Genomic DNA, 11,832 nt, shown 5'->3' on the forward strand with positions numbered 1-11,832 from the left:
CATGAAATGCCCCCCAGTAGTCTTCTGGTGGTGAGAAGTTGGCGAGTAGTCATGATTCAATGGCTGTATCAAACAAGCAAGTCCTTTGCCCCCCCCTCCACCCCCCACCCCCCCCCCCCCCACACACACACCTACAAAATGATAGTGAGGGGGAAAAAAAAGACAGAAAGGTGCCTTTTTCCATACTAGTGTGTACCATGTTGAAACTCATGGTGCAATAACACTGGTAAGTTCCTGTTTATCATAATGCTACATCCTGGTGGAAATACTGACAAATCTTTGGCACACAATCCGCACATGGATGCACAATGTGCTGCCTATTGGTACGATCAATATTATGTCATAATAATGCCTCCGGCACCACTTCGTGGCGGAGGCATAAAAACATCAGGGTATGCACGCAGATGCTTACAGCATGTCATTCCTCATTTGTACAAAGTTTCAAATCCATACAACCAGCAGACAATGTGCAGCTAATGTCTTTTTCTCTCTCAATTTTGTTTTTCTTCTCAATGACTTATTATTATTATTATTATTATTATTATTATTATTATTATTATTATTATCATCATCATTATTATTATTATTACCATTATCATTATTATTATTATTATCATTATTATTATTATCATTATAAGAGCACTAAGAAGTGAAAATGGAAAATGATAAAAACAGGGAACAATGAACAAAAAAAAAACAATATCAAACGAAACAAACTATTCATATCTCTTATGCAAACTTAAAGAGATGTGATTTTTAGTTTCATTTTTTATCATTATTATTATGTATTGTGAGTTTCCCATAATGGCAATTTATTACAAAGTGATGGACCCTCCATTTGGCATGAACTTTCAGTACAACCAGCGAGGACATTTAAAATTGAGTCAGATGACCATAGTTGCCTTAACCCTAATCAGGCCGGGCTTTTTTGGCCATGCTAAAACCGGAGGGGGGCGGATTCCGCCCTCCCCCCCCCCCCCAGATCTCGGCCATCGGTGGTACGATCGCTACAAAATTTGGCATCGTGACACCCATGTCATAGTCTTGATAGTCTACAAGATCGTATCATAAGATTTTTTGAAACAATTAATTTCTAATTTTAATAAATACTGTAAAACATGATATATTCGCTGCATGAATTTTTCGCGAATTGGAGCCGACGGCCTTTTTTGCGGCATGAAATTTTCGCGAACTGCCACTGGCATTCAATGCATATAGTGTAGACAAGAACTTTCGCATGCATTTTAATTTCGCGAATCTTGGCGCTCGCGAAATTCGCGAAATTACAATGCACGCGAAAATTCCTCGATTTACAGTAATTATGTAAATTAAGCTCAAGATCATATTTTAGCCTAATTAAAAGCATTGAGAGTATACTTTTTGGTCTGTAAATCTGTTTTAGCATATTCAACAATTGTACATCACAAAAACTTCCAAACCTCATTTCAATTCCTATGTATTTTATTGTTTTCAGAATTTCTTATGTATTTCTGTTTTTCAATGTTTGTTTTTTCTTTGTTGTTCTGCACGCTGCAATGCTGCATGCTGGAACGGTGGTCTCAAATCTCACTTTTAGACGGTTTTTGGAATAACCTGAACATCTACCAAGAATGAACATGACAGACTGATTTTGTAAGTTGAATACCTGGAGATCGAAAAACTTTGACCATGTTACTGTGTTTATTGCTGTACATTCTGAACTTGCACTCTGTACAGCCCCACATGCTTACAACTGTGTGGTTATCTGAACAAGTTCAAATCGGTAGCTACCATACGTTGATTCTGAAGTTATAAAGAAATCTATCCATTATCTTGCCACTCCTGTGTAGTATTTTTAATCTTTCATTCGAACAAGGTGTCTTCCCACGTTCGCTAAAGATTGCCAAAGTTGTTCCTGTCTATAAAAGAGGTGACACTGCTATCCCATCAAACTATAGGCCTATTTCTATCTTATCTGTATTTTCTAAGTTATTTGAAAAGCTTGTTCACAAGCGACTGATGTCATACCTATGTTATAAAAATATATTATATGCAAAACAATTTGGATTCAGACCAGGGTATTCAACATATATGGCATTACTTGACTTTTGTGACAAAGTTGCTCATGCATTTGAGAGAAAGGAATATGTAATAGGTATGTTTTTAGACCTCTCAAAGGCTTTTGATTGTATCAGTCACAACATTCTTTTAGACAAATTACAGTACTATGGCATCAGAGGGATAACCTTAGACTGGTTCAAGAGCTATCTTCAGAATCGTATGCAGTATGTTTGTGTTAATGGACATTCCTCTCCTATACAGTCTATCAATGTTGGTGTACCTCAGGGATCTGTTTTAGGCCCTTTGCTTTTTATATTGTACATTAATAACTTGCAATATGCTAGTAACATTTTAGAAGCCATTTTATATGCTGATGATAGCAATTTATTTATTTCTGGGAAAGATTTCAGGGACACATGTGCAATATTAAACACTGAATTGAATAAAGTAAACTAATGGTTTTAGCTAATAAGCTGAAATTGAATGTTGATAAGACTGTATGTATGATTTTTAGAACCAAAAATAGAGAAATTGATACGGAACATGTAAATATATGTATTGCAGGCACTACTATTCCCATCGTACATTCAGCTAGATTCTTAGGAGTAATACTAGATGATCATTTGACTTGGAAGAATCACGTAGATGAAGTTTGCTGTAAGATATCTAGAGCTGTTGGTGCAATCAACAGAATAAGTGGAATAGTACCTTCAAATGTTCTTTTAAATTTGTATTATACTATGATTTTACCTCATATTTTGTATTGTAACATTATTTGGGAAAATTGTGCTAATTATCTACTTAAACGTATTTATGTTCTTCAAAAACGTGCAATCAGAACTATTACAAAAGCTCAACCCTTAACTCATACACAGCCCATCTTTAAAAAGTTTAGGTTATTAACAGTGTATGATATTAATAAATTTGCTGTTTGTATTTTTATGTACTCTTATCCTAATAATATCTTCCCAAATTTCTCGGTAATTATTTTACTTTTACTCAGGTTGGAAATACATATAATACTCGGCAATTTTATAATTTGTATATCCCAAATTATAGATATAATCACTCCAGACGAACAATATGTTATGCTGGTCCTTCTTTATGGAATGCCTTGCCAAATGATTTAAAGTGTATCAATTGTTTGAATTTATTTAAGAAAAGATATAAAATACATTTATTAAGTCAATAATTTCTTTGCTTTTGGATGATTTTTAATCAAATTATTATGTATAAGGATTAACATATTATGCTAACTTGCCTTGTTGTTTTGTCTCTTGTCAGTTTTGTACTTTGTAATGTCTTTTGTTTCAGTTTTTATGATGTGTGTTTTGTCTGGTATTTCTTGGGGATTGACCTTGAAAGGCTGGTTTAAGCCTATGTTGATTCCTCCACTTCTCTTGATATAACGCCTATGTTTGGTATGTCTTTTTTTTATTTTGCCTTTATGATGTCCTTTGTATGCTGTCATGTACAATGTAATTGCTTCTTTTATCGGATTTGTGGAAATAAACTGAACTGAATTGAATTGAATTGAAATTGTTTTTTATTGGAAACTGTCACTGACCCCTTTTCTACCATAATTAGCATGAAATTAATCAATGAAAGTGATTAATTGTAAATATAATCAGGTTTTTATGACTTTCATGACAGAGCACTGCTTTCCATAGGAAATGTACACAAAATCAAAAAATTGTGCCCGTTTTGGGGCGACATGCCGTTACAAAAATGGGTGTGGCTTCGAAAAAGTATGCGCAAACATTGCAAATTTGGTCTCAAAAGTTGCGCGAGACTTGAACAAAGAAAGTTAGGAAGCCTCGTGACGAGGCCTTCTCGCGTTACAGAATTATAGCGCGAAACGTCGAGGGGGGGGGGCCTGGACAGTGACGGGGCGATCGTTAACAGCCTGTTAACGATCGCAGGCATGCTAACCTGGAAACATTAAACTGTACATTACTTGAATATGAGATCATTCTGAAGCAAATAATTTTCACACAACAATAGATATATAGAATGTACTTTTAAATGAATCCCACAAGGATTGGAACAATCATCCCCCAGCATTCCCACTGATTCCCACTGATCAGTTACTAGCCATCCCCTTTAAGTAAAAGGTAGCTGGTCAGCATTACACATTGGCACACTTTTATTTCCACGCTAGTTCTATGTGTGAAATCTGTGGAATGTTCACATCGCAAAAATGTTCAGATTTATGTACAATAATCTTTTAGGAATAACCACCATCAACCCCCCCCCCCCCCCCAATAAAAATCTTGGCATTTGGATCACAATCAACACCAGACTAATTTTGTCCGTGTGCATTGGCCGATTGAATTTTTCAAGAGGCCTCCTGCAAATGAAGGGAGAATATATGGGCAGCTCTGCATAGATATGACAGGTAGAATATGGACACTGACTTACCTGCATGCTGCAGACCATCATCAAGATCCCTCCTATTCCAATCAAGATGCCCGCTGGGAAGAGGAAAGTGGCCCGGGCCGGGGTGCTGAAGGCAAGGAACAGGTAGCCAGCCAAAAGGAGGATGCTGAAGGGGTAATGAGTTTACGTTGGAGAATTAGGAAACTTTATATGTGACCCTGCACCTCAAAACAAACAAAAAGTCGCCAGACATTGATTTGTAGTTAAGACCATATTCTGAAAGAGCAGACTTTATGCTTAAAAATGATGTATTTAACTCAAATCAAATGGACTCTCCTAACCAATCTAAATATTGGAAAGAAAGCACAAACTCAGGAAAAGTGTGAACTGAGAAAAGAGGCTCTGAAGTACAGTATCTATTTAAGCGCTTAATCTTTACCAAACCGTGCTGGCTGTGCGATGAATGGGACAAAAAACACGAAGTAAACCACCAGAGCAACAACAATGAAGGGATTATCAGATTAAATTGAAATTAAGCATGCCTCATTAACACATTCTGTCCATAATCAATGCCAACTTTCAAAGCAGTAGCACTATCCGTTCAAAAGTTATTACAGTTGAAAGTGAAGAGTGTGGACAAAGTTTTTCAGAAATGAAAAAGGGATTGTAAAGACATACCTAATCACACTATTCTACCAAAAATGTTCAAGATAAACTGCTAAAAAACACACTTTCCTGTCCGTTTTATGATACCAAATTTTAGCATAATGTAAAAGAAAACCCGCTTTTCCAGAAAATATGAAAAAGTCAAGTTCGGCTAGGTTGACCCATTTCACTTATTTTCAGTCCTCACGCAAAATCAGTGTGTGCGACTTTATGTTCGTTTTGAGGTGCAAGGTCACATATTGAAACTCGCTATCAAGGAAAGTTCATTGTAGCACACAGCCCAACCTAAAATACCACCATCGGGATATTAAGTAATGGACAGAGATATGCTCAATCACGACACTTTCAAGCAAGTTGAATATGGGTGATACACAAATCAACCATTACTGATTAACTACAATAATGTTATGTTTACATATTTGCATATTTCATAATGCACATGATATACACAGTAGAAATCACATAAAATTGGGGTAAGAGTACCCCCTTCTTGTGTGTCTGTTTCTTGTCACCTTCATTGCAAATATGCAGATAAATATTGTACAGAATCTTTTTCATAGTGACTATACCATTCTGTTATCTCTTTCCTTTTCTTTTCTTTTTTCTCTTACCAAATCTCTTTCCTGTCATCACTTCCTGCCATTGATATCTTGTTTCCATCCTTGCTATACACCCCAACATTCATTCTCTTTATTACTCCACCTAATATATTCCACTTTCTCTCTTCCACGATGTCTTTCTCATTCTCTATCCTCTCTTTTGCCGCCCCCCCATCTCATTTCCTGCTTTGTTGTGATACCAGCAGATAATCCTATTAAAGATGAATTTATTTTTTTTTTCATATTTGTTATCTCTTCCTTATCTTCTTTCCTGTTCTACCCTCTCTCATTCTGTCGTTACAAAAATGTAAAACATTGCACTGTAATCATCTCTTGTACAGTATATCTGAGAGCCTTGGTTTAATTCATGGCTACGGGCAGCACAAACGGTTGTGGCGAACGATCAATATGTACGTGACAAGTTCAGCGCAGAGTGATAGAACGGTTCGGGAGATTCTTTGAAACACTCCTTGACATGGCGTCAATTCAAGCAAAATACGAAGGGATAAGGTTACACTCATGTGCCATCTTAATCATGCACACGGCCACTAACATAACCAGTCACGACACGGAAACCACATTTCTGTGGTTTGTGCATTTTCTTTTCATCATATTCATCATCATTCATTGCCGGTAGTTTCTCTTTCAACTGAGCCCTGTTCTGTTTTCCTGTACACCACTGTTTACTTTGCTTGCAGAATTAGCGAAAGTCTCTAAATTGCTACAAGTTTGTTTGTTTGTTTGTCTTTGGTACAGTTCCATTAAGTACATTCAACATAAATCATAAAATTAACCCTAGGGAAAACAGATGAATTCGAACATCCAATCTTTAGACAGAAGAGATCCAAAATACATCTACAGGCGGCAGATTCAGGTAAGCCTTCAAACTCAGAGGCTATTCAGTTTTATGTATGATAACTCAAAATTAAAAACAGATTTACAGCAAAGCCCGTCATTTCACATCTAATCAATCAATTCCCTATTTACAAGCATGACTTATATTTCTTGTGTTCGTAAGACAATGTAATCATATCACCGAGTCCTAATATCTGCATTCTCACCTAGTGAACTGAGCCCTGTTTTATGAAGATTTAAAATTGATGATAAAGTTGATTTCTATGGCAAGTCTCCGGCAGCCTGTGTGGTAAGGAAATTTATAATTGATTTTATCTTTTAATAAACGGGGCCCAGCTGATCTAATAATATTGCTCCCTCTTGATGTCAGAGATACTGTAAACGTGGAAATTTTCGCGGTACATTAATTTTCGCGGATTTCGCGCTACGTTCAGCTAGCGCGAATTCAAAAACGCGCGAATATATCTTCGCAATTTCTACGCACATTTTGAACGGCCTGAATTGTGTGCGCTTCGTCGATGATACTGCTACGTAGTACAGACATGTTTACGCATATAGCAGTATCATCGCACGCACCGCACGCACCGAGCCCACGGCCGATTTGTGTGCTACATCCCCGCGACTACAGTACTAGTACTACAGTACATGTATCGAGTAAAATACATGTACAGTGTACTACGTAGTTGAGCGCTTGTACTCGCTCTCGCTTTTCATACGCTGGCATCGCTGGATGAAAACAGCGACTGTGTATTAACCCGCTGCGGAGCGCGAATTTAAGAACCCGCGAATATGTTGTCGAGCCGCTCAGCGCGAAAAATTAATCGCTCGAAAATATTGGCGTTTACAGTAATTGGAATTCAATTACTTCAGTGTGACCTTAAATATCAAAATTCTCAAATAGGCTTTTTAATTTCCCTTTAATTAAAATGAAAACAGTGAAATGAAGATTCTATTCATGTTCCTTCCATAAAAAATAACCCTTTTGGTAAGGGCATGTAAGTGTAAAAAGGTTCTATGAAGAAAAGAAATTACATCCATTCTTCTCACCTGAAAAGTATCCTAACAAATCGTGTTCCGAGTTTGTCAAACAGCAGTCCACTGGGGAAGACCGACCCCTGCATGCAGAAGGCGGCAACAGTGAAGACGAGCTGGAACCTCGAATCCTGGTACGGACATGGTGCGGCGCCCTCTCTGCCGTCGTCTTGAGGAGCATATTGCGTTACGGTGACTAGCTCGGTGTACTGCGGAACGGCAGATGAATTATACGAGGTCAAGGAACCATTGACGCTGACCACGTCAGGGTGGTGACCATTCTCATTGCATCCCTCCAGGAAGAAGCCCTGCTGCTTTAAGATGAATACCAGAGAGGGCCAGCCATAGAAGATGCCGGCGTTGAAAGCGTTCTCGAGGATGCTCAGAATGAGCGTGATCGTCTTCTCAATTTTGGAGCGTAATCTCGCCATACCTGGGAGAGCAGATGATACATCAACATCAGTGGTGTAAAATTGTTTTGTTACATTCTGAGCCTATGATGGCTACCTCAGTACAACAGGGATTTTTACCAACCAGTCACTATGACTTGTACGGTTATCTCATAAGAATAATCATATCTGTAATGCAGTCAATTAGTCCACACTATAATCATCTTCTAGTAGTAGTATAGGTGTTTACACCCATCAATTACTGTAAAAGTGGAAATTCTCGCGGTGTTGTAATTTTCGCGCATTCCGCGCAACCAAAAACTAGCGCGAAAATAAAAGCACGCGAATATTTTTGCTTGCCATATGTTCCTGTGCGTGATGTCTTGATTCCGCGGAATTAAAAACATGCGAAACTCTTCTTACGGGGCCAAGCACGAAAAATTAGTCACACGAAAATATCCACTTTTACAGTATAATCATCTTCTAGTAAAGGTGTTTGTATACACCCATCACATAGCTGTTGCTTGCATTAATCATTTCAACTGAAAAAAAAACAACACGAAAACATAATGCCTCCGGCACCACTTCATGGCGGAGGCATAAAAAGAGCTTTTAAAAATCATAACTGACCATGTATAAATCATCCCCCTTGGCTTTCCAATTTGTGTTTGGAAAGCATTAAAGAAAACATCAGAACATTTTTCCACAGGCTTGCAGCACAGAGCGTGGGTATACAAAGTCAAAGAAAGATTCTTGTTACTTCTCCTCCAACACCTCCCTGGTTTAAAAATGACTGGTGACCTGAAGCTGAAACTTGTCAAGATCTAAGAACAATCTACACGCCTACAGCATATTATCTACAAACTAATAAATCACCCAGATAATCTCAGTTTCTATGAAAAAAAAAGAAAAAGAGAGTAAATTCAACTGGGTTATTCAATTAGATCAGGCTTCATAATATAGGCCTATCGTAAAGCTTAAAAATGGCAAATGCCTCCATCTGCATCTCATTCACAGTATTCTCACACACATATTCGAACACTCACTCCAATCAAGTCACTATCATCAAGACCTAGGTCACAGTTTGTAATATGGGCAAGTTGCAGTTTTACAAGCCTTCCCTTTTTTCATATGAGTTAAAGCTATCAACATCACAGTTCCAAGATTGGCTCAAAATTGATCTGCCACCATGTCGACCTTTTTGAATTTGCTTGTTCTCCATCTAAAGCCAGGGTCTATCAAGAAAGTTTTGTTGTATTCTTGTAGTACATGTATGGCAGATACAATACGCCTGATATTGATCATAGTTTATGACTTATATTCCTGTACCTGCCCCACCCCTCCCCTCCATTCAGGATCAGGCAGGTCTATGGAGATCTATCCTGCCATAAAAGATTGATGTCATACAATAGTGCCCTAACATTTGTTCAACGCTATCCAACTTCTGCCTTTCACTGGTTGCTGCCTCTTTTTTTTTTTTATTCTTTGATTGGTAGATGTCCTCCAAAAGGCTCCATAAAAGGTGGTTAAACTGGAGGTGTGTTGTGTGCAGTTATAGTCACCAAGTTAAGGTGCTAATTTTGCGATCTCTGTTTTGAAACTAGAAGATCTAATTTTACCTATAGCATAGGCTATGGAATGGTTGGGTAACAACTGAAGACAGGGGAAGAGGGAAGGCAAAACGGTTCTTGGCCCTTCGAGGCCTTGGGGAAAAAGGGTGTGAATCACAGCCACGGACGTTTGTGGTGGTTATGTCCCCGTCTAAACCAGTTTTCCTCCAGGGAAATATATTCCTCATCTCGCTCGAATCAAGTCACTGGAGAGTAGCTTTCCACTAGCAATGACTAGTACAGTGTACCAACTAAGTAATACATTGTAGTACAATATTGTAAGCATCAATCCACCAACGACCTATAAACAGCGACCAGCTCTACCGATACTGTACCAGACCGAACGCCAGGAGTTCGGGCTTCCACAGGTCAGTTGGCCGTACGCCGTACGGTATCAGCGGAGCGCCTCAGTCAGAGCTCAGCTACGTCGACGATTCAATCATTCATTTAGCATGCGTTGTCGAACTTACCTTGTCCCTTGTCTTTATCTTAAGCTTCTGGCGGCCTGTTTACAAAGCACTGTAGGTAATTTGTAGAGAAGGAACTTGACTCTGATCTTGCAGTTCGAGTGGTAATTGCCAACAGCAGCCGCTAGTATTCTTGGTGGAGTGGCGCGTGCCGATTGAGAAACTACTCGTGGAGATCCCGCCGTTTACAACCGTGTCCATCCAATTGTGTCCAGTGCGAGCTACACAGGATGTGCACACCCCTCCGGTTCTCACCAAATACGTGGACAGGTGGTATCCTATCCACAGATAGGATGCGCGCGTGGCTCGATCAAAAATGACCAGCGGCCCAGTCTTTGTTTTTTCTGCGCTTTTGGGTTATACAGTGTGATTTTTTTCTCTCAATATCTTACAACTACATATATTTGTAGGACTGTTCTGGTGCAATCGAGAGACAATCTTCGTGTGCCGCCACATGGTGGAAAAATTTTCATTGACGTCCAAACTCGTAATGGAATATCCCGAACAGAACATTTCAGCTCAGCACTGGAAAAGCACGTGGGCCCATGTCATGAATGGTTGCATAATCGGTAGAAAGATGATGATACATGTATCATACGGACTTGACCGAAAGATCGGTCTGTATCTTGTCGTCGGGAAAAAAATTATGTTCGCTCCGCCGGAGACTGGCTTCACGGAATAGAAGGAGTGCAGTAAATGTCAACATGATAAAAAAAAAAACACTTCCTCCGGACAGACGGATTTTTCTGTCTACCTTGCCTATCTTCGTATAAGTTTCAAGCATTTCATTCTGTAGTTTAATTAGGGAACGTAATAGTTTTGATCGAGACTTATCGATCTTCAGGTTTATAACATTTTTGGTGAGATAATGAGAAACCTCTTATGAAATATGAAGGAGCATGTAATTCCAAGAAGGATTCAAGGTTTATTTGATGAAAATTGGTCGTGAAATGGCTGAGATATCCAAAAAGCAATCCTGATAAAATCGACAGGCCACGGCTTTTATGACGATCCCTTCGTTTTACCTTGTTTTGGGATATCTTAGTTATTTCAAAACCGATTTTCATCGTACAAACTTTTGATTCCCCCTTACATTTGCCATTTCATAGAGTGGTTTATAAATATTTTGCAAAAAAAAAAAGTTACAAGCTGAATCCTCACCTAAATCAGTATAGGCCTTCTGTTGTAATTTTCTTTTTTTTTAATGTTTGAGAACAAAAATCACAAACAGCCGCGTCGACGGAAATAACAGGCAACTGATGGAGTAAAGTAGGAGTGATATATACAGTCTTGGTTTAGATGGGGCTGCAGGTTTCCAACTTTGTGTGTGTGTGTGTGTGTGTGTGTGTGTTTGCCAGATAGTGAGGAATCTCTTATTAAATATGAAAGGACATGTAATTCTTAGAGGAATTCAGAGTTCATTCGATTGATGATCTTGAATTGGCCGAGATAAAAAAAATAACAATATGCGACAGGTCATACGACTCTTATTTGGATCTCTAGTTTCCAAAACCGATTTTAATCTAAGAAAAAAACTTCAGTTCCCTTTATTATTGTATGCTCTTTAACATTTCAAAGAGTAGTTTCTATATCTCTCTCAAAACGTTACAAGCTGAATCCTCACATCAGCCATTTATAGTTGGGAGTCGGGACTATGGTTCATGTTCAGGCCCTTACAGTCAGGGCAGGTGAAAAAAAAAAATCCACCTGCCTGTCCGTCTTTTCCCTGTGTTCATTCCCATATCCTTTATTCCACTCTTCCCTTCCTGTACTCTTGGTTCTTCCAATAAGTTCT

The 11,832-nt window shown here is 38.5% G+C and overlaps 1 protein-coding gene across 1 annotated transcript in view; it reads right to left on the bottom strand.

Annotated features, from left to right (window-relative positions):
* LOC139738386 (equilibrative nucleobase transporter 1-like) overlaps positions 1-10,322 on the bottom strand; it is a 44,212-nt gene extending 33,890 nt beyond the window's left edge. Inside the window, exons 1-3 of the mRNA XM_071649021.1 lie at positions 10,041-10,322; positions 7,587-8,004; positions 4,462-4,585 (exon numbers count right to left, since the gene is read on the bottom strand). Of these exons, the coding sequence (XP_071505122.1) occupies positions 4,462-4,585; positions 7,587-8,002 (540 nt within the window). The 5' untranslated portion in view covers positions 8,003-8,004; positions 10,041-10,322. The remainder of the gene's footprint in view (positions 1-4,461; positions 4,586-7,586; positions 8,005-10,040) is intronic.
* Between the last annotated feature and the right edge of the window lie 1,510 nt (positions 10,323-11,832).

The sequence above is a fragment of the Diadema antillarum genome, unplaced genomic scaffold, assembly GCF_040938485.1.
Source record: "Diadema antillarum isolate AM-2024a unplaced genomic scaffold, OU_Dant_1.0 seq00000740_RagTag, whole genome shotgun sequence".
Classification (NCBI taxonomy): domain Eukaryota; kingdom Metazoa; phylum Echinodermata; class Echinoidea; order Diadematoida; family Diadematidae; genus Diadema; species Diadema antillarum.